The sequence below is a fragment of the Bombina bombina genome, chromosome 4 (genome assembly GCF_027579735.1).
Source record: "Bombina bombina isolate aBomBom1 chromosome 4, aBomBom1.pri, whole genome shotgun sequence".
In the NCBI taxonomy this organism is placed as follows: Eukaryota; Metazoa; Chordata; class Amphibia; order Anura; family Bombinatoridae; genus Bombina; species Bombina bombina.
The window spans coordinates 844,875,503-844,899,909 of NC_069502.1; the positions used below are offsets into that span (position 1 = coordinate 844,875,503).

The 24,407-nt window shown below is 37.6% G+C and overlaps 1 protein-coding gene across 1 annotated transcript in view; it reads left to right on the forward strand.

Moving 5' to 3' along the window:
* LOC128657253 (zinc finger protein 783-like) overlaps nt 1-24,407 on the forward strand; it is a 141,440-nt gene that overhangs the window by 8,800 nt on the left and 108,233 nt on the right. The window contains exon 2 of the mRNA XM_053711526.1: nt 10,167-10,293. Coding sequence (XP_053567501.1) covers nt 10,167-10,293 — 127 coding nt within the window. The remainder of the gene's footprint in view (nt 1-10,166; nt 10,294-24,407) is intronic.

The following is a 24,407-nucleotide window of genomic DNA, read 5'->3' on the forward strand; positions in this document are numbered from 1 at the left end:
CGGTATTTTGAACATACTAAAAGTCTTGCATGTAGGGTAACTATAGGGACACAAGACTCTGCCATGTTACAAATTCTTGAGGACTTGGTTACAGATAATACCCCTATTACAGATGAACTAGCTTCCCTGAACCAGGACTCAGATTTAGAACCTTCTAATTGGTCTATACATGAGGAAGATAGTAGGAATATTGAACATTGTCCTTATAAACGTAAATCTATATTTTATCCTCAGAATTGTCAAAGTGAATATATTAAGACCTACAATAAATTGGTCTGTGAGTACATGGACAAATTAATATCCAATAACAAACTTTCTAAAATTACTAAACTCAAAGATAACTTTTCTTTGGGGGAAAGAAAGGCCCTTAAAGATCTAATAGAAGATCAAACTATGGTATATAGAGCCGCAGACAAAGGGGATGGAATTGTAATTCAGGATAGTCCAATGTATCTTGAGGAAGCAAACAATCTTTTATGTGATAAAAACACTTATTTACCCCTAACTTTAATCCCACAATACAATATAAAAAGGAACTGTGGGACCTCCTTTTAAAAGCATAACAAGAAGGAATTTTAGACATTAATGAGTTAGAAGCGAAAAATGTGAATATATTTATATATAATTCTAGAATAAAAGATAGCGAAATTTTTAATTTAATTGAAATTTTAATTTATTTGGATAAAAATGTGTATAGGGAATTATAAAAACGGGGAAGTATATTAATATAGTATTAAAAATAGTATTAATATTAATAAAATATAAATAAGTACCTATATAAAAAAGTGTGTATAAATATAAACACATAGGTAAAAAAAAATACTAAACGAGTTAAAAAAAGTCTAAATATAGATGAACTAGTTTCTATAGTGGTTTCAACTATAAAAATAGTGGTATAGTGAATACCGTTTGAAGGTGGTTGATGTGATTCTAAGTCCCTGTGGAATAAGAAATATTGGCTATATATATATGGTCAGTATAAGCAGAAATGGGCAATATGATCTACTGGGTATTGAGCTATGTACCAAATAGTGCTGTGCAAATGTACCCAATAGTAACAATAATAATATCCCATTAAATAGATTGGTAAAACCTGTAGATACCTTACTTGTGAGAGTAAAAACATAGTGTGCAAGTCTCTGTAACAGTATAGAGCTGTTAGTAGATTGATCCGCTAGTGTGTAGCATCTAGCGAGTGCGGGAAGAGTGGTCGGATATCCGGAAGTGATGTCACGAAGGTGCGTTGCATGCCTTACGTGTTTCGTGAGTGTATCAGCTCACTTCATCAGAGGCTCATAATCTGTAGCCATCCGGTTGGCACTTAAAAAGCCTGATAATTTTCCAATTAGGGTACTAATTGTTGTACTCCTATTCAATTAATCAGATGATTATTTTTCACTTAGGGCTAAATATCAAAAACTACTTAAAATAAAGAGTATTACAAATGTGCAGTGTGTTAATTGATTATTATGAATGTCAATAAAAAATGTGAATACTGTAAATACTACAACTGAAATGTAGTAATTATAATTGTTTGTAAAATTGAGGGTATTAAATACTTAAAATGTGTGTATAAGCCAAATACTCTGATTATGGAAAATATGATATATATTATATAAAAAATATATAAACTATATATAAAATATATGGGATGTTCCATATAGAGAGAATAATTACTGATGAGTGTTTTGATTCTTGCACTCTAATATGTTAAATACTGGGGGTATTTATCCCCTAAAATATTTTTTTAAATTTTTCAAAGGAATGCTGCTAGATCTATGTCTGTCTGTTTTTAGACAATATGGTTTTCTTGTTTTTAGTTTATAAATCCCAGTAGGTCTCTCTTTTTCTTAATTGCAGCATTCTATTAACCCCTTCTGTTTGTGGTATATGTTCAATTGCTTTAATTGTTAGCTCCTTTTTGTTTTTGTTGTGAAATTCTTCGAAATGGGTCCCTATGCCATATTCAGGTTAATCACTAGTAATGTTCTTTATAAGTTCAAGGCATCTTGTTTTCAGGGTTCTTTTTGTCCTTCCTATGTAAATTTTATTGCAGCTACAGGTGAGTTGGTATATGACGGATTGAGATTTGCAATTCATGAAGCTCTCTATTTCATATTTGTTGTTCTCCCCATCTATAATCCATCTTTTTTCTTTCGTTCCTGCTAACGTGATCACAACATACAGTTTTTTTCTATTGCGTTTATAAAATCCTTTTGTTTTCGTTGTTAGTCAGTTGTCTTGACTTGTTGTTTTTCTTTATCTTTAATTTAGTTGGTGCCAGTACATTCTTAAAATTTATATTTTTCTTATAGGTGATTTTTGTGTTTTTTCTGGTAATATCTCTCCTAACAGCGGGTCCCTTTTTTGGTGGTGCCAGTGTTTGTTAAGTATCTTTTACAATGTATTTGGCTCCGCTGTTGTACGTAGTTATAAACCTAGGTATCTGGTTTGAGGGAAGAGTTGTTGTCGTTTCATCCTTCTTGTTCCCCACTTTTTTTTTTTTTTTTCGTTTTAAGTAATTCCTCTCTATCCACCAGGTTTACTTTTTTATAGGCCTTATCCACAGTCTTCCTGTTATACTTCTTACTGTAGAACTTTTGTTTTAGAGTTATTTCAGTTTCTTCAAAATCCTTGTTTTTTGAGCAGTTTTGTTTGATCCGTTGGAATTGACCATATGGGATATTGTCTATCCAGTTCTTGTGATGGTTACTAGTAGCATGTAAGTAGCTGTTAGTGTCTGTTTCCTTTGGTATAGCTTTTTGTTTCTATCCTATTGTCTTCAATGAAGATAGTAACATCCAAGAAATTGATCTCACTCTTGTTCCAAGTGTTTGTAAACTTAAGGTTCCAGTCGTTCTTGTTTAGACCGTTGACAAATTTGTTAAAGTGGTGTCCATCTTCCTTCAAGATGATTATAATATCATCAATAAATCTCTTAATGATGCTTCCTATGAATTTATTATTGGCCTATACGTGTCGATTTTCGAAAGCTCCCATATACATATTGGCAAAACTAGGTGCAAATATAGTGGCCCTTAGCTGTGCCAAATTTCTGTAGAAAGATTTTATCTTTGAATGTGAAATAATTTTTAGTTAGGATGAAGTTGATTGTCTCTCCTATGAAGGCAACTTGGTTTTGTTTGATATTGTTTCACTTATTAGAATTTCCTTGACTGCACAGATCCCTTTATTGTGTGTAATAGACGTGTACAGAGCTGTGACATCTAGTATTGCTAGCGAATAATTTCCTTCCCAGCTGTTCTCTTTCAATATTGACAGAAGATGTTGGGTGTCTCGTATTTATGACCTGATTTTTGGAACTACGGGTTGGAGGAAGTGGTTTTCATATTCCGATAGATTGCTGTTTATGCCGGAAATTATTGGTCTGCCAGGGAGGTTGTTAGCATCCTTGTGCACTTTTGGTAAGTGATAGAACACTACAGTTCTTATAATATCTGGGGACAAGAAATTATACTCATCCTCATTCAAGATTTTCTCTTTTTTTGCATTTCTTATTAAGAGATTATATTCGTCTGAGAATTAATTGGTCGGGTCTTTTGCTAGTATTTCATAAATCTCCTTGTCAGAAAGTAATTGGTTTGCTTCCCCAATGTAATCCATTATATTCTGTATTACAATTGAGCCGCCTTTATCGGCTTCTCTAAAGACTAGATCATGGTCTCTGCTTAGGTTCGATACAATTTTTTTTCTTCTTTATTTGTAAGATGCTTCTTAGATAATTTGAAAGATTTGCACATAAGTTCCAAATCATTAAGCACTAGGTCTTCAAAGAGTGAAATATATTGGCCCTTAGAATGGGTTGGATAGAATACGGATCTGGGTTTAAACCCACTGTTTGGTTACTCTATCCTCTTCTATTTTTTCCACCATTTCCGGGTCTAATGACTCTAAGAGGTTTAGAGTGGGCATGTCACTTTGTGTTAGTGAGACCATTTTATCGACTTCTATAATTTCTGCTTCATCTAATTTGGTGCTCCAATTGTCAATTTGTTTTTTGCCGCTTTTCTTGAAGTATCGTAAGTTAAGATTCCTTATGTATTTATTACAATCGACAAACAATGAAAAAGCGTCTTTTTTACTAGGAGCAAAAGAGAGACCTTTCTGCAAGATGTTTTCCTCCTCGGTTAGTTTCCTATTTGATAAATTAAAGATTTTTACTTCAGTTAATTTATCCAGATTTAGATGGACTGCTGCCTTGAATGCCAGTTTTCTCTTTGTTTGTTTTTGTTTTCTTGCCCTACATCCTCTTCCCCGCTTTCCTTCCTTCTTTTTGTGGGGTCGACCTTTGCAGTGTTTGGAAGTTGTGGAACACTGGGTCTTGTCTTTCTGCTCTTAGTCTCAGAGGGAGGTATGATTTCTGAATTGATTCCTTTTCTTTTTCTCAGGCCTAAAAATGAGTGTGTTTATGACCATTCTGATGGGTACTCATTTTTTTATATCTGTTGGCTTCCTGGTACTTGTTTTCATAGTCATTCTTATTAGTACTGGGTTTTTGGTGCCTATTGGGCTCTTGGTACCTGTTTTCAAATCTTGCATCCCCTTTTCCATGGTAGGCATAATCAGTGTCAGGTTAAAGTAATTTGTGTAAGTCCTAGGGTAGTTGGTGTAGCCGGTTTCAGATTGTTTTCTGCTGTCCTTGTTATAAGTACTATGATTAGGCTTATGAAAAAAGTTTGAATGTCTAGTAGAGTGTAGATTGTTATCACTACTGTTTTTGAAATGCATGTTATAACTTTTATTTTTGCTTTTGACTATACATTATTCTTTAGCTGCATTTTGGTTATATTTATTGCAATTATGGTTGGTGGTTTTATTTGGAAAGAAACGATTTGTTGTGTTTGGAAACAGTTCTACATTTGGTGTGTCAGTGGCATCCACAAACTCTTCTCTCTCTAGGTTTGCATTATTTTCAGCTAGTTCTATTTTTTTTATATTTAAATCTCTTTCTATTTTTTTTCTTTTTGATTATATCTTGTTCCAATTTTTGTGTCCTGCTTGCAATGTCTTTATCAAGTTGCTGGTAATATACATCCTAATTGTAAGGTTGCAGTTGATGCCTAATTTCTTTAATTTATTTTCCTATTCTTTCAAGGTTCTGTTCCCTATATTTGACTGAAACCTTTATAAAAGTATTTGAACAGGTCTCCATTGCTTCCTCCCATTCTTGAATTAGTTCAATATCATCCAAATTAAAAATGGGAGTTTTGGTGAGTTTCGGTATTAAATTATATTTTTGGTAATTTTCGAAGCCTATTATATCATTCCAATTACTCACCTCTAATCTTTTTAATTTTTCTAATCTCCTTAATAGAGATTTGGGGTTTACCTGTTCTCTAATTTCAGTAATAGGTTCTGGTATGTTGGCATTTATAGACCATGACCTTCTTTTTGTTTTTATGTCAAATTAATTTACAAATGAATAATTTTCCTGTTGATGCTCTTCCATATTTAGACAAAATGCAATGTAAATTACACTGGAACATATACTAGTAGTGTATGTTACGTATTAGTGTACTTCCTCCTTAGTGTAGTTGTGTATTGGATCTTTCAAATGGCTGTGTATTTCAATACCTTTTAGATTTTACTTTGTGTTGGGATGTATTGTACTATCCAGTAAAGTAGTGAAAACCTGACTCCTATATAGGTTGCTACTTCCAGTGGAGGTGGGGAAAAGGTTGTAGGTTTGTTTTTAGGTAGTTGAGCGTGAATAAAGGTGGTTTTGAGGCTAGAGCATTATGAGTGAATCTGATGAGTGTTGCTGTTAGTGGTCTCTCACTTCCTCCTTAGTGAGAAGTAATGGTTGTGGTTGTAGAAGAGGTATTTCTAACAGCGCTTACAAGAGAAGTTCCTCATGTGCATGTGTAGATGAGAATGCAAAAAGATACATATACTGTATCTCAAATGACTAAAATAGTGTATTCAACAATAATAGATGATGCACTTCAATAGCTCACCTGTAAGATCACAGGGAACGGTGATCAGCGTTGTAGAACTCTTTAGTTGGTTTTCTTTCTTTTTAACTAGATTGATATATATATATATATATATATATATATATCTCAATCAGCTAGATTACGAGTTTGGCGTTATGAGGCAAATGGCAGTGTTGTGGCCCATAACACATCTTTTTCCCTAAAACAGCCATTACAAGTCTTGTCGGTATAGGTGTACCGCAAGCCTTTTAGCATGTAACGCAACGTCAGTACCGCACTCTTAAAAATTAAGTTTTTTTATTGGATTCCCATAGCGCCGGTATTACGAGTTTTGCGTTCTGGCTAAAAAAAACGGCGTTACACTCTCTAAAACGACAAGATCCGTAACGCCATCTAAAATCAGTTGTTATGAGTGTTACGCTACAAAGCTGTAACATAAAACTCATAACTAAAGTGTTACAAAGTACACTAACACCCATAAACTACCTATTAACCCCTAAACCGAGGCCCTCCCGCATCGCAAACACTATAACAAATTTATTAACCCCTAATCTGCCGCTCCCGACATCGCAGCCACTAAAAAAATATATATATTAAACCCTATTTTGCCGCTCCCCGACATCACCATCCAGTCTACTAAAGTTATTAACCCCTAAACTGCCGCCCTCCCGCATCGCAAACACTTTAAATATCATTATGCCCTAATCTGCCCCCCCCCCCCCGCACACATCGCCCCCGCTATACTAAAGTTATTAAGGCCTAAACCGCAGCCACTATAATAAACCTATTAATCCCTAAACCGAAAGCCCCCCACAACAAAATATACTAAAGTAAACTATTAACCCCTAAACCGGAAGCCCCCCACATAGCAATAAACTAAATTAAACTAGTAACCCCTAAACTTAAAGGGACAGTACACTGTAAAATAGTTTTTCCATGAATGTATTTTAAATGACTTGTTATACCAACTGCAGAGTATAAAATATTTGAGAAATTCCATTTTCATGCTTATTTGTGTATATGAAGTAGCTGATTTTGTGCTTTGAAACCACAGCCTATTACAATGGGTTGAACTTAAAGGTGATATCAGATCTCATTATGTTCTAAGTTTGTGTAAACAGACTTGCTTCCTTATCTTTTATTTGGCTGGAACACCAAAGCTCAAAACATAGAGAGAACAATGGAAAATGATCATTTTATTACTTAACTATCCTGCATCCCACAGAGTGTAATCTCTTCTGCTGGCTGTGTATACTTAGGCTATTCAATAGCCTATACTCCAGTATTAATTTGTTCAGTGTAGGTGGCGATACCACAGGCTAAATAAGCTATTTCAAATGCTGAAATAGGAGTAAAGGAGCTACTTGTAACCAATTTAATACACTCTAGCAGGTTAAAAGGATCATTAAGAATAATTTAAAGGGGAGAAATTTTTTGGGTGAACTGTCCCTTTAACAACCTCCTAACGTTATATTAAAATTACAATTTCCCTATCTTAAATTAAATTAAAACTTACCTGTCAAATTAAAAAAACTAAGTTTAAACTAACAATTAAACTAATATAATTATTAAACTAACTACCAATTAAATTAAACTAAACTACAAATTAAAAAAAATCCTAATACTACTCTAAATTACAAAAAATAACAAACGCTAAATTACGGAAAATAACAAACTAAATTATCCAAAATAAAAAAGAATTACTCCTAATCTAATAGCCCTATCAAAATAAAGCCCACCCAAAATAAAAAAAACCCTAGCCTACAATAAACTACCAATGGCCCTCAAAAGGGCCTTTTGTGGGGCATTGCCCCAAAGAGATCGCCTATTTTACCGGTAAAAAAAACACAAAGACCCTGGGCAGTAAAAGAGCTAAATGCCCTTTTAAGGGCAATGCCCATACAAATGCCCTTTTCAGGGCAATTGGTAGCTAAGGTTTTTTTATAATTAGTTTTTTATTTTGGGGGGTTAGTTGGGTGATGAGTTTTAATGTTGGGAGGGTCTTTGTGTTTTTTTTACAGGTACAAGAGCTGATATCTTTAGGGCAATGCCCTACAAAAGGCCCTTTTAAGGGCCATTGGTATTTTATTCTAGATTAGGTTTTTTATTTTGGGGTGGTGTTTTTTTTATGGGTATTAGAATAGGAATATTTTTTTTATTTTTGATAATTTGTTTGTTATTTTGTGTAATGTATATTTTTAGGGGGTGTTTTTTTTTTTTTTTTACCAAAAGAGCTGTTTAACTTAGGGCAATGCCCTACAAAAGGCCTTTTTAAGGGCCCTTGGTAGTTTGGGGGGTGGAGGTTTATATAGTGTTAGGGGGTGTTGTATTTTTTTTAGAAGCAAAAGAGCTGTTTAACTCAGGACAATAAACTACAAAAGGGCCCTTGGTAGTTTATTCTAGATTTGGCTTTTTTATTTGGGGGTGTTTTTTATTTTATTTTAAAGGGTATTAGAATAGCAGTAATCCTTTATTTTTTTTGGATAATTTTGTTTGTTTTTGCAATGGTAGGTTTTTTTATTTTTGTAATGTTAGGTTTTAGTGTAAGGCACGTTAGTTTTTATTTCATAGGTAAGTTTGTATTTATTTTAGCTAGGTAGTTAGTAAATAAATAATAACTAGTCTACCTAGTAAAAATCAATACAAACTTACCTGTGAAATAAAAATAAAACCTAAGCTAGCTACATTGTAACTAGCTTAGGTTTTATTTCACATGTAAGTATGTATTTAGTTTTAAATAGGTATTATTTAGTTTAATAATAGTAACTTTAATTTAGATCTAATTTCATTATGTTAAAGTTAGGGGTGTTAGGTTTAGGGTTACGTTAGGGTTAGAGTTAGGTTTAGGGGTTAATATAGTTTAATTTAGGTTGTTGCGATGTGGAGGGCTGGCGGTTTAGGGGTTAATAGGTTTATTTAGTTAATAATTGTAAGTTTAATTTAGATCTAGTTTAATTATGTTAAAGTTAGGGGTTAATAGTTTAGTTTAGGTTGTTGCTATGTGGGGGGCTTCCGGTTTAAGGGTTAATAGGTTTATTTAGTGGTAGTGATGTGGGAGGCCAGAGGTTTAGGGGTTAATAGCTTTATTTAGGTGGTGGTGATATCAGGAGCGTCGGAATAGGAGTTAATAACTTTAATATAGTTGCAGATTAGGGGTGTTTAGACTCGGGTTTATGTTAGGGTGTTAGGTTTAAAGTGTATTTTCTTTCTCCCCATAGACATCAATGGGGCTGCGTTACGGAGCTTTTTTTTTTTTTTTTTGCCGCCTCTCCCCATTGATGTCTATGGGGAAAGTGTGCACAAGCACGTCAAAACACCGCTTGTTTTGTGTGCGGTATGGAGCTTAAAATCTCCATATCGCCTGCGCAAGCCAGATTTTTTTTAAAACTTGTAATTGCAGCGCTATAGGGGGTTAAATAACGCAACTTTTGTTGCGTTCTTTACTTTCCCTATAGCGCTCAAAATTAGTAATCTTGTCGTATGTATGTATGTATGTGTATATATATATATATATATATATATATATATATATATATATATATATATATATACAGACATATGTATTTGTTTATATTATTATTATTATCAGCTACTTATAGAGCGCCAACAGATTCCGCAACGAGATATATATATATATATATATATATATATATATATATATATATATACACACATACACACACACACACACACACAGTATGTGAAGAATATTGGAATCTGAAATATTTAAATTTAATGCCGGGTTAGGACACTTGATCAAATGTGATCGGGTTTGCGCGCAAGTAAGGGTATTTTTATTTATTTTTTTACTTTTCATGCTTGATTGTAGTTTGTGGAGGAATACGTTAACGTGGTCACGATATTCAAAGTTTGGCTTTTTGTGTGCATCAGTTTAGTGCTTGTGTGAAAACGTTTGACTCTAATATCCGTACTACCCGACAGGCACAAAAGCTTCTAGTTTAAGCTTTTTTTTTTTTTTTTTTTTTTTTTTTTTTTTTTTTTAGTTACTTCTAGTTTAAGATTAACGCAACAGCAAGAGAGATAAATAGCGTGCCACTTGTAATCTAGCCCCATATGGGCTGTTCATAGTCACTGGCCGAGCTCTTTGTTTGTTCATGGTTATTGTCACAGTCAGTTTGCTCTGTGTGGTTTATAGTTATGATTTAAATCATGTTTTTATGGTTTGATTTTATTTATTTTTATGTTAAGGAACAAATGGAGTTTGATGAAGTTGCAGTTTATTTCTCGGAGGAGGAGTGGGGCTGTTTAACTGAAGAACAAAAAGAGCTTTATAAGGATGTGATGATGGAGAATTACCAGACCCTCAGGTCTCTAGGTAATAATTTATATATAACTCTACAGGGTATGGGACAAAGAGGAAAACACATATAAGTAACACTAAGGGCTAGATTTATTAAAGCCCTACAGCTGCAAGTTCTCACAAGAACTTGCTCGTCATTTATCAAGCAGCGGTCACTAGACCGTCGCTTCCCTAACCTCTTCGCCACCTCTAAGACCGAGGAGATTGACCGCTCCTGCCCGCGCGTGATTGGCTGTGCGCGGGCAGGGGGCGGGATTGTATGCGAGCGCAAAATTGCGCTCGTGTGCAATGTCGAATACCTGCGGGTAATTTTGCCCCGCCACAGGCGAGCTGAGGCGTACAGGGGCGCGTATACGCGCCCCTGTCCGCCTCAGCTTTAATAAATCTAGTTCATAATCTGGGCTTCTGTTAAACATGTATAAAATCTGTGTATTGGTTATTAAAGTTATATGTTAATTAAAGGGACATGAAACCCATTTTCTTTCATGTAATTGGCAAGAGTCCATGAGCTAGTGACGTATGGGATATACATTCCTACCAGGAGGGGCAAAGTTTCCCAAACCTCAAAATGCCTATAAATACACCCCTCACCACACCCACAATTCAGTTTTACAAACTTTGCCTCCCATGGAGATGGTGAAGTAAGTTTGTGCTAGATTTCTACGTTGATATGCGCTTCGCAGCAGGCTGAAGCCCGGTTTTCCTCTCAGAGTGCAGTGAATGTCAGAGGGATGTGAAGAGTGTATTGCCTATTTGAATACCATGGTCTTCCTCTAGGTGATCTATTTCATAGGTTCTCTGTTATCGGTCGTAGAGATTTCTTCTCCTACCTCCCTTTTCAGATCGACGATATACTCTTATATACCATTACCTCTACTGATTCTCGTTTCAGTACTGGTTTGACTATCTACTATATGTAGATGAGTGTCTTAGGGTAAGTAAGTCTTATTTCTATTTATGACACTCAAAGCTATGGTTGGGCACTTTATATGTAAAGTTCTAAATATATGTGTTAAAACTTATATTTGCCGTGATTCAGGATAATCAGTATTCCTTCTTTCAGACTGTCAGTTTCATTTTTTGGGGAAAATGCATATGAATTATATTTTTTCTTACCTTTAAAATTTCAAATTTTCAATTGACTTTTTTTCAAAATTGCGGGCTGTTAGGCTCGCTGGTGCAGAAAATGCTTCTATTTATTGCATCATTTTTGGCGCAAGACTTTTTTGGCACAAAAATGTCGTCATTTCCGGCGTCATAGTTGGCGCAGGAAGTTTTCACGGGATTGCGTCATTTTTGACGTATGTGTGTTGCGGATGTTTTTTTGGTGCCAAAAAATATGGGCGTTATACTTGGCGCCAGTTTTTTTTCACATTATTTCAGTCTCACTTTTCAGTTGCTTCTGGTTTCTAGAGGCTTGTTTTGTTCTGCATTTTTTCCCATTCCTGAAACTGCCATTTAAGGAATTTGATAATTTTGCTTTATATGTTGTTTTTTCTATTACATATTGCAAGATGTCACTACCTGACCCTGGATCAGAATCTACTTCTGGAAAGACGCTGTCTGATGTCGGTTCTACCAAAGCTAAGTGCATTTGTTGTAAACTTTTGGTAACTGTTCCTCCGGCTGTAGTTTGTGTTAGTTGTCATGATAAACTATCAAACGCTGATATTTCCATTATAAACTATCAAACGCTGATATTTCCATTAGTAATAATCCATTACCTGTTGTTGTTCCTTCAACATCTAATGTTCAGGATGTTCCTGTTAATGTAAAATAATTTGTTTCTATTTCTATTCGGAAGGCTCTGTCTGTTATTCCTCCTTCTAGTAAACGTAAGAGGTCTTTTAAAACTTCTCATATTTTAGATGAATTTTTAAATGACCGCCATCATTCTGACTTATGTATTTCTGATGAGGATCTATCTGGTTCAGAAGATTCTGCCTCAGATATTGACACTGATAAATCTTCATATTTGTTTAAAATTGAGTTTTTTTGTTCTTTACTTAAAGAAGTGTTGATTGCATTAGATATGGAGGAGTCTAGTCCTCTTGATATTAAAACTAATAAGCGTTTACATTCAGTTTTCTCTTGTAAGGTGTATCCAGTCCACGGATCATCCATTACTTGTGGGGATATTCTCATTCCCAACAGGAAGTTGCAAGAGGACACCCACAGCAGAGCTGTTATATAGCTCCTCCCCTAACTGCCATATTCAGTCATTCTCTTGCAACTCTCAACACGCATGGAGGTAGTAAGAGAGAGTGGTAAAATATAGTTAGTTTTTTATCTTCAATCAAAAGTTTGTTATTTTAAATGGTACCGGAGATGTACTATTTTATCCCAGGCAGTAAATAGAAGAAGAATCTGCCTGAGTTTTCTATGATCTTAGCAGGTTGTAACTAAGATCCATTGCTGTTCTGACATATGTCTGAGTAGAGAGGTAACTTCAGCGGGAGAATGGCGTGCAGGTTACTCTGCTATGAGGTATGTGCAGTTACAATTTTTTCTAGAAATGGAAAATGCTGCTGATACCGGATTAATGTAAGTTAAGCCTGAATACAGTGATTTAATAGCGACTGGTATTATGCTTACTCTCAGGGGTAATACCCTTATAAAATTGCAATATAAAATGTTTGCTGGCATGTTTAATCGTTTTTATATATGCTTTGGTGATAAAACTTTATTGGGGCCTAGTTTTTTCCACATGGCTGGCTTAAATTTTGCCTAGAAACAGTTTCCTGAGGCTTTCCACTGTTGTAGTATAAAAGTTACAGTTGGTGCAGTTAAAATTACAAACTGTGACATCCAGCTTCCCTCAGGAGTCCCCTGTATGCTATAGGACATCTCTAAAGGGCTCAAAGCTTTCCAAAGTCGTTTATTGGGGAAGGTAGGGCCACAGCAGGCTGTGTCAGTTTCTTGTGTCTGTTAAAAAACGTCTATCGTTTTTTTGATCCGTGTTTTGCATTAAGGGGTTAATCATCCATTTGCAAGTGGGTGCAATGCTCTGTTAACTTATTACATAGACAAAACGAAATGGATGGAGCTGGTCTTGATGTATAGTTAGTTTCTAATAATAGATAGAAATGGACTTGATGTGCAAGTTAAATCCGACAAAATAATGTGCAATATACTCACTCCTTTAGTAATGTGAGTTCAGCTTCTAAGGTGTGTCTCTCTCCAAAGGAACAACAGATGATTTTCAAGGTATTATCAGCTGGGCTTAATTTGTTCAGGAGCTCCAAGTGTTTTTGTAATCCAGTGTAGCAGTTATACCGCCAGCATGAAACAGCTCTGGGAACCCTCTGTGTGTGATGGGAAGAAAGCCGCCAAGCTCCTCTACCCTACAAACTCTGGAATTCCACCCTCAGCTGTGTGATGTCCGTTTGTTGCTTCAGTGTTTCCTGGAGCTGAGGGTGGAATTCCAGAGTTTGTAGGGTAGAGGAGCTTGGCGGCTTTCTTCCCATCACACACAGAGGGTTCCCAGAGCTGTTTCATGCTGGCGGTATAACTGCTACACTGGATTACAAAAACACTTGGAGCTCCTGAACAAATTAAGCCCAGCTGATAATACCTTGAAAATCATCTGTTGTTCCTTTGGAGAGAGACACACCTTAGAAGCTGAACTCACATTACTAAAGGAGTGAGTATATTGCACATTATTTTGTCGGATTTAACTTGCACATCAAGTCTATTTCTATCTATTATTAGAAACTAACTATACATCAAGACCAGCGCCATCCATTTCGTTTTGTCTATTTTCTGTACAGTCCCTGGGGAGAGACTGAGGAAAGGCAGCGGTCATCTGTATATTCTAAACAATTAGAGTATTGTTTTTTAGCACATTGTGTTGAGCATATTTGTTTTGTTAACATCTGACCTGTTTGCCACACATACTTTTGTACACTCAAATTTAACTTATTACATACACTGTAAAAATTTCGTTTGATTTACTGCCTTTTTTCACTGTTTTTCAAATTTTGACAAAATTTGTTTCTCTTAAAGGCACAGTACCGTTTTTATATTTGCTTGTTAACTTGATTTAAAGTGTTTTCCAAGCTTGCTAGTCTCATTGCTAGTCTGTACAAACATGTCTGACATAGAGGAAACTCCTTGTTCATTATGTTTAAAAGCCATGGTGGAACCCCCTCTTAGAATGTGTACCAAATGTACTGATTTCACTTTAAGCAATAAAGATCATATTTTGTCTTTAAAAAAAATGTATCACCAGAGGAATCTGACGAGGGGGAAGTTATGCCGACTAACTCTCCCTACGTGTCAGATCCTTTGACTTCCGCTCAAGGGACTCACGCTCAAATGGCGCCAAGTACATCTAGGGCGCCCATAGCGATTACTTTACAAGACATGGCGGCAGTCATGGATAATACACTGTCAGCGGTATTAGCCAGACTACCTGAATTTAGAGGTAAGCGAGATTGCTCTGGGGTTAGACGAAATGCAGAGCATACTGACACTTTAAGAACCATGTCTGATACTGCCTCACAATATGCAGAAGCTGAGGAAGGAGAGCTTCAGTCTGTGGGTGATGTTTCTGACTCAGAAAAGATGATGCAACCTGATTCTGATATTTCTACATTTAAATTTAAGCTTGAACACCTCCGCGTGTTTCTCAGGGAGGTTTTAGCTGCTCTGAATGATTGTGATACAATTGCAGTGCCAGAGAAATTGTGTAGACTGGATAAATACTATGCAGTGCCGGTGTGTACTGATGTTTTTCCAATACCTAAAAGGTTTACAAAAATGATTAATAAGGAATGGGATAGACCAGGTGTGACGTTCTCTTCCCCTCCTATTTTTAGAAAAATGTTTCCAATAGACGCCACCACACGGGACTTATGACAGACAGTTCCTAAGGTGGAGGGAGCAGTTTCTACTTTAGCAAAGCGTACTACTATCCCTGTCGAGGACAGTTGTGCTTTTTTAGATCCAATGGATAAAAAATTAAAAGGTTACGTTAAGAAAATGTTTATTCAATAAGGTTTTATCCTACAGCCCCTTGCATGCATTGCTCCTGTCACTGCTGCTGCGGCGTTCTGGTTTGAGTCTCTGGAAGAGGCTTTACAGGTAGCGACTCCATTGGATGACATACTTGGCAAGCTTAGAGCACTTAAGCTAGCCAATTCCATTGTTTTCTGATGCCATTGTTCATTTGACTAAACTAACGGCTAAGAATTCTGGTTTTGCTATACAGGCGCGCAGGGCGCTATGGCTTAAATCATGGTCAGCTGACGTGACTTCAAAATCTAAGCTGCTTAACATTCCCTTCAAGGGGCAGACCTTATTCAGGCCTGGTTTGAAGGAGATTATTGCTGATATCACTGGAGGAAAAGGTCATGCCCTTCCTCAGGACAGGTCCAAATCAAGGGCCAAATAGTCTAATTTTCGAAACTTCAAGGCAAGTGCGGCATCAACTTCCTCTAATGCAAACAAGAGGGAACTTTTGCTCAGTCCAATACGGTCTGGAGACCAAACCAGACCTGGGACAAAGGTAAGCAGGCCAAAAAGCCTGCTGCTGCCTCTAAGACAGCATGAAGGAACGGCCCCCTAACCGGTAACGGATCTAGTAGGGGGCAGACTTTCGCTCTTCGCCCAGGCGTGGGCAAGAGATGTCCAGGATCCCTGGGTGTTGGAAATTATATCCCAGGGATATCTTCTGGACTTCAAAGCTTCCCCCCCAAAAGGGAGATTTAACCTTTTACAATTATCTGCAAACCAGATAAAGAGAGAGGCATTCTTACACTGTGTACGAGACCTTCTAGTTATGGGAGTGATCCATCCAGTTCCAAAGGAGGAACAGGGACAGGGTTTTTACTCAAATCTGTTTGTGGTTCCCAAAAAAGAGGGAACCTTCAGACCAATTTTGGATCTAAAGATCTTAAACAAATAATCTGTGGGATTACACAGATTTGTCCCATCTACTAAATCTGGATCAAGAGACCAGGGATTCTTTTCTCTGGTGGCTATCTCGGGTCCATCTGTCCAAAGGTATGACCTTTCGCAGGCCAGATTGGACAATTGTAACAACAGATGCCAGCCTTCTAGGTTGGGGTGCTGTCTGGAACTCCCTGAAGGCTCAGGGATCGTGGACTCAGGAGGAGACACTCGTTCCAATAAATATTCTGGAAGCGCGATATTCAATGCTCTTCAGGCTTGGCCTCAGTTAGCAACTCTGAGGTACATCAGATTTCAGTCGGACAACATCACGACTGTGGCTTACATCAACCATCAAGGGGGAACAAGAAGTTCCCTAGCGATGTTAGAAGTCTCAAAGATAATTCGCTGGGCAGAGACTCACTCTTGCCACCTATCAGCTATCCATATCCCAGGTGTAGAGAACTGGGAGGCGGATTTTTTAAGTCGTCAGACTTTTCATCCGGGAGAGTGGGTACTCCATCCGGAGGTGTTTGCACAATTGATTCATCGTTGGGGCAAACCAGAACTGGATCTCATGGCGTCTCGCTAGAACGCCAAGCTTCCTTGTTACGGATCCAGGTCCAGGGATCCCAAGGCGATGCTAATAGATGCTCTAGCAGCGCCCTGGTCTTTCAACCTGGCTTATGTGTTCCACCGTTTCCTCTGCTCCCTCGACTGATTGCCAAGGTCAAGCAGGAGAGAGCATCAGTGATTTTGATAGCGCCTGCGTGGCCACGCAGATCTGGTGGACATGTCATCCTTTCCACCATGGACTCTGCCTCTGAAACAGGACCTTCTACTTTAGGGTCCTTTCAACCATCCAAATCTAATTTCTCTGAGACTGACTGCCTGGAAATTGAACGCTTGATTTTATCAAAGCGTGGCTTCTCCGAGTCAGTCATTGATACCTTAATACAGGCATGAAAGCCTGTCACCAGGAAAAATTACCATAAAATATGGCGTACATATCTTTATTGGTGTGAATCCAAGGGTTAGGATTCCCAGGATATTATCTTTTCTCCAAGATGGTTTGGAAAAAGGATTGTCAGCTAGTTCCTTAAAAGGACAGATTTCTGCTCTGTCTATTCTTTTGCACAAGCGTCTGGCAGATGTTCCAGACGTTCAGGCATTTTGTCAGGCTTTGGTTAGAATCAAGCCTGTGTTTAAACCTGTTGCTCCCCCATGGAGCTTAAATTTGGTTCTTAAGGTTCTTCAAGGAGTTCCGTTTGAACCTCTTCATTCCATAGATATCAAACTTTTATCTTGGAAAGTTCTGTTTTTGGTAGCTATTTCCTCGGCTCGTAGAGTCTCCGAGTTATCTGCTTTACAATGTGATTCTCCTTATCTGATCTTCCATACGGATAAGGTAGTCCTGCCTACCAAACCTGGGTTTTTACCTAAGGTGGTATCTAACAAGAATATCAATCAAGAGATTGTTGTTCCATCCTTGTGCCCTAATCCTTCTTCAAAGAAGGAACGTCTATTACACAATCTGGACGTGGTTCGTGCTTTAAAGTTTTACTTACAAGCTACTAAAGATTTTTGTCAAACATCTGCTTTGTTTGTTGTCTACTCTGGACAGCGGAGAGGTCAAAAGGCTTCGGCAACCTCTCTTTCTTTTTGGCTAAGAAGCATAATCCGCTTAGCCTGGCCAGCAGCCTCCTGAAAGGATTACAGCTCATTCTACTAGAGCTGTGGCTTCCACATGGGCCTTTAAAAATGAGGCTTCTGTTGAACAGATTTGCAAGGCGGCGACTTGGTCTAAGCTTCATACTTTTTCAAAATTCTACAAATTTGATACTTTTGCTTCTTCGGAGGCTATTTTTGGGAGAAAGGTTTTACAGGCAGTGGTACCTTCCGTTTAAGTACCTGCCTTGTCCCTCCCTTCATCCGTGTACTTTAGCTTTGGTATTGGTATCCCACAAGTAATGGATGATCCGTGGACTGGATACACCTTACAAGAGAAAACACAATTTATGCTTACCTGATAAATTTATTTATCTTGTGGTGTATCCAGTCCACGGCCCGCCCTGTCATTTTAAGGCAGGTAATTTTTTCATTTAAACTATAGTCACCACTGCACCCTATGGTTTCTCCTTTCTCTGCGTGTTTTCGGTCGAATGACTGGATATGGCAGTTAGGGGAGGAGCTATATAACAGCTCTGCTGTGGGTGTCCTCTTGCAACTTCCTGTTGGGAAGGAGAATATCCCCACAAGTAATGGATGATCCGTGGACTGGATACACCACAAGAGAAATAAATTTATCAGGTAAGCATAAATTGTGTTTTTAAACCTCATGTAGTTATTCCAGAAGTTTTTCCAGTTCCTGACGCTATTTCAGAAGTAATTTCTAGGGAATGGAATAGTTTGGGTACTTCATTTAGTCCTTCTCCAAGGTTTAAGAAATTGTACCCTTTGCCATCTGATAGATTAGAGTTTTGGGAAAAAATCCCCAAAGTTGATGGGGCTATCTCTACTCTTGCTAAACGTACTACTATTCCTACGGCAGATAGTACTTCTTTTAAAGATCCTTTAGATAGGAAGCTTGAATCCTTTCTAAGGAAGGCTTATTTATGTTCAGGTAATCTTCTTAGACCTGCTATTTCTTTGGCTGATGTTGCTGCATCTTCCACTTTCTGGTCGGAGGCTTTAGCGCAACAAGTGTCAGACCATAATGCTTATAGCATTGTTAAACTTCTTCAACATGCGAATAACTTTGTTCGTGATGCCATTTTCGATATCATTAGAATTATTGTCAGGTATATGTCTTTAGCTATTTTAGCCAGAAGAGCTTTATGGCTTAAGTCTTGGAATGCATATATGACTTCTAAGTCAACGTTGCTTTCTCTTTCCAAGGGAATAATTTATTTGGTTCTCAGATTCAATCATTTCAACTGTTACTGGGGGGAAGGGAGGCTTTTCTCCTACATTGGTGTATCCGGTCCACGGCTTCATCCTTACTTGTGGGATATTCTCATTCCCTACAGGAAGTGGCAAAGAGAGCACACAGCAGAGCTGTCCATATAGCTCCCCCTCTGGCTCCGCCCCCAGTCATTCTCTTTGCCGCTCTGAACAAGTAGCATCTCCATGGGGGTGGTAAAGAGTATGTGGTGTTAGTTGTAGATTTTTATTTCTTCTATCAAGAGTTTATTTTAAAATAGTGCCGGTTTGTACTATTTACTCTACAACAGAAAGTGAAGAAGATTTCTGTTAAAAGAGGAGTATGATTTTAGCACCAGTAACTAAAATCCATTGCTGTTCCCACGCAGGACTGTTGAAACCAGAGAACATCAGTTGGGGGGAACAGTTTGCAGGCTTAACTGCATCAGGTATGATCAGTCATATTTCTAACAAGACCATGTAATGCTAGAAGAAAATTCCCTCTGGGATAGGTAAGCCATTTTTTCTTAGACTCTGTATAAAATGATGGCTTATATTTAGGGCTCTATGCTGGTTGACACTATTGTGGGCTTTAAAATCAATTGCTTTTTAGCATGTTTTTCTCTATAAATAAGGTGTTTTTTCATATTTTAAAACACTTTTGGGGTTTAATTTCGGCCTGGCACTTATTTGGACACCTAAATTTAGTCAGAAAGGCCCCTCCACTCTGGAATGAAGAGGGAGGAGGCCTCATTTTCAGGCCTAAATTGTGCAGTTGTTTTTGCCTAGGCAATCCATGCAGCTTCATGTGGGGCATCACAAAAGACTCCAGAGAGGCTTATTTCCTACTAAAATAATCCATAAGGTAGGTAAATGGCTACAGGAGAAGCTGTGGCTAGTACTGTAGTGTGTTAACTGGTTAATAACTGTTATTAGCTCCGGTTTGGGCATTAAGGGGTTAATTGGTCTGAAAATTTGTGTGCAATCTTTTCAAAGCATTAAGGCTCTGTGGTGAAAATTTCATTAAAATCGGATGTTTCTTTCATGGTTTTTTGATGTTTCAATAATAATGTGTGCACTTTTATTATTTAAAGAGACAGTAACGTTTTTGTCAAAAAATTTTTTTTATTGCATTGTAGTTCTGTTTAAGTCTGTCAAACATGTCTGAATCTTCAGATAGCCTATGTTCTGTATGTCCAAAGGCCAAGGTGGTTCCCCCATTAAATTAATGTGTGAAGTGTGCCATAGCGTCCATACAGCTTAAGGACAGTACAATCACACTTAAAAATATAGCCCAAGATGATTCTTTAGCTGAAGTCAGTGAAGATAGCTTGCTTTCGTCTCCTTCTGTCTCAACACCAGCTATGCCCGCGCAGGCGGTGCCCAGTATATCTAGCGCACCAATTGCGATTACTATGCAACAATTAGCATTTTTTATCCAAACTGCCAGCTTTTCCTAGGAAGCGTGATTGCTCAGTTTTAAACACAGACAATGAGCAAACAGACGCAGAGGATAATTTATCTGTAGTGCCCTCCCATCAATCTGACTTGGCGGTGAGGGAGGGCCTGTCTGAGGGAGAAATTTCTGACAGGAAAAGTTTCTCTGCAGGCAGAGCCTGATACTATAACATTTAAATTTAAGCTAGAACACCTCCGCGCCCTACTTAAGGAGGTTCTAGCTGCACTTGATGATTGTGATCCTTTGGGGATCCCAGAAAAATTGTGTAAAATGGACAAGTTCCTAGAGGTCCCAGTACACACTGATGCGTTTCAGATACCTAAGATGGCGGATATCGTGTCTAAGGAGTGGGAGAAGCCAGGTGTACCTTTTTGTTCAAACAATATGGCGAATGAGAGGGCGCTAATAAGCTTGGTATACTTAACACACCTAATTGGTTTAGGTCAAAACAAAAATTATAATCATAAGCGGTGTAGTTTGTAAATCTTTTACTAGTGGAAATAATCCCTAATACAAAACAGTATATGAAAACATTTAAGAACACATGAATTAAAATTAGATACAATATTTATAATTAGTGCTGTAGGAATCCCTGATACATAAATTTATAAAACAATATATGAAACATTTAAAGACACATGATTTAAAATTAGATACAATATTATGATTAGTGCTGTAGGAATACCACCCTGATATAAAAATATGTATTTACAATAAGCGCTTGTTTTGGAAATGCATTGATCAATGTTTGATTCCTTAAAATCAGTTGGTTTATTCCTGGATATAAGGGACAGTCTTTATAGTCCTTATAAATTTTCAACAGATGCAATTACTTTAGGTTGTATGATTTATTGCATACAAAACTATCAGTGTGATCAAATTTACTGGATAGAAGCAATAAAAAGTTCCTTATTAACGACACTTTGTATCCTTGCTTGTTTATATATATCACTTTAACTCACAGAAAGTTGCAGCGACTGTATCCGAATGTCGCTGTGGTGTATTTCAGAGACTGTGATCTTTAATCGTAACACGCTCCTTGCGTGTGGGCCGCTTTATGTACTGCAGCTCCTATCCTCTGGCACAGGATTCTCGACTCCCTCCGTGGGGAGGTAACCGGCAGAGGTACGCCGCTCTTTGTGTGTGAATATCTGATGAGCTGTTAAGCTTACAGTTTCCAATACTCACAGCTCCCTGTTTGTAACAAGCAGTCTTGATGCAAGTATGATCCTCGAGGTGAATGGGCACCCGCTCTTAGCGTTAATACGCGCGGGTAAATACTAGGTACCTAGTGGGTTTGGTTCTGGTAACAGGCAACTTCAACTTCTACGCGTTTCACCCATATGTGTGGGCTTTATCAAGATCTTTTTGTTCCCCCTCCTATATTTTAGAAAATGTTCCCAATTGTTGACCCTAGAAGGGACGTGTGGCAGACGGTCCCCAAGGTAGAGGGGGCAGTTTCAACGCTAACTAAGCGCACGACTATACCATTAGAAGACAGTTGCGCTTTCAAAAAATTAGAAGGTTTACTTAAGGGAATACCACAAGGTAGAGCCTTCAAGGCTAAAAAACAAGGCCAATTTTCGTTCCTTTCGCAACTTCAGGAACGGACCTGCTTCAACCTCTACAGCTACTAAGCAAGAGGGTAAAGCTTACCAGCCCAAGCCAACATGGAAACCTTTGCAGGGCTGGAACAAGGGTAAACAGGCCAAGAAGCCTGCTGCTGCTGCCAAGACAGCATGAAAGGGTAACCCCCGATCCGGGACCGGATCTAGTAGGGGGCAGACTTTCTCTCTTTGCTCAGGCTTGTGCAAGAGATGTTCCGGACCCCTTGGCACTAGAAATTGTCTCTTAGGGGTACCTTCTAGAGTTCAAAGACCTTTCCCCAAGTCACATTTGCAGACACAGACACTGAGTATGAATATGACTCCTCTGAAGGAGAAACGGGGGAAGAATTGTATGCGCTCATGTTAGAAGGAGAAGGACAGTCTGTGGTTGAAGAAATAGATATTACAGTCTCAAAAAACGAGACGCGCCAAACTGCACCATCTGTAAGAAAAAAACAACCCACCGAGGCAGAAGGGGGAAAGGGAGAAAGAGCAATCAAGCCAACCAGAAAAGGAGAAGGAAAGAACAAGACATACAAGACTTATCCCACACGGTCTCAGAATGTTCAGAAAAAATATGCTTAAACAATGATGTTATAAATTTGTCTAGTAAAAATCTCACTAATACTGATATACAGGTTTTGTCTAAGGGCTTGAATTTTGTTCCTGATAATCATTTTAACATTTTTGAAACTATTCTTGACATTAATAGGTTTGTACGCAATTTAACTTTGCGCAAACATTATTTTGGTTTCAATGAAGATCAGGAACAGAATGTAAACAAGGCTAGCCAAGATGTTAAATGATTTTTCTGATATCTGTAGTCTTTTGGACCTGGAACAGTTACAACATGAGGGTGATAGTCATATGGATGGCTTATTGTGTGAGACAGATATATCACTTAGTCATGTTAAAAATAAAAGTCATTTTTATCCTATACATACTAGACCGAAAATTTTGGATATATTTCAAAAAACAGTGGAGGAGAAATTAAGGGGATTACAAACTGCCCAAAAGAGAAATAAATTTTCATCTAACTTTACACAAAAGGAGAGAGACACAATAAAAAGTTTGGCATCTGATGACTCACTCGTCATCAGGCAATCTGACAAGGGAGGCAATGTGGTCGTCCTAAATAAGGATGACTACATTGCAGAATCCATGAGACAACTAAACGACAGGGAAGTGTATATTAAACTGAGTGACAACCCTACAGTGAAATACAGGAATGAACTGACTAATCTTGTTTTATATGCAAGATATAATAACATCATAAATAAATCTGTTCAGGAAAGAATTATTCCTAAACTACCAGTCATTCCTGTTTTTCATTACCTTCCCAAAACACACAAGAATCTACAGAGCCCACAGGGTAGACCCATTATAGCGGGTATTGATTCTTTGAATGAACCTATGTCAGAGTTAATTGATTCATTCTTACAACCCCTAGTTAGGGATTTGCCCAGTTTTATACAGGACACCACGGCCCTTTTAAACAAAGTACAAAATCTAAAATGGAAATCTACATATAGATTTATCACAGCAGATGTTTCCTCATTGTATACAACTATACAACACGAGAAGGGGATAGAAGCAATAGAACACTTTTTGGAAAAGAATACAAATTTTACATATCCTACCAAAATATTTATATTAAGGGCAATTGAATATCTTTTGAGTCACAATTTTTTTCTGTTTCAGAAAAGCTTTTATCTCCAGAAACGTGGGACAGCCATGGGGGCTAAATTTGCCCCCTCATACGCCAACCTCTTTATGGCTTGGTGGGAGCTGTCCCACATTTTTGGAGATAAAAACCCCTTCAAGGACAGGATTATCCAGTTTTACAGATACATAGATGATCTGTTTGTGTTTGAGGGAGATCAGCAAGAGGCAGAGGATTTTTGTAAATATTTGAACAATAACAACCTCAACTTAAACTTTACCAGTGAACAGAGTGATAAAGAAATTAATTTTCTTTATATCACATTAATAAGCACAGACAAAAATACAGTTGAAACTACTATATATAGAAAGTCTACAGCTGGGAACACCATACTCAAGTACAATTCATGCCACCCAAGACATGTTGTGAAGGGTATCCCTAAGGGGGAATATACCAGAATTAAAAGAAATTGCACAAATGAGGATGAATATCAGGTGAAGTCAAAAGAGGCAACACAAAGGTTCAGGGATAGAGGCTACAGTGAGAAGTTACTTAAAGAGGCAAAATCTAGTGTAGATTTAATTCC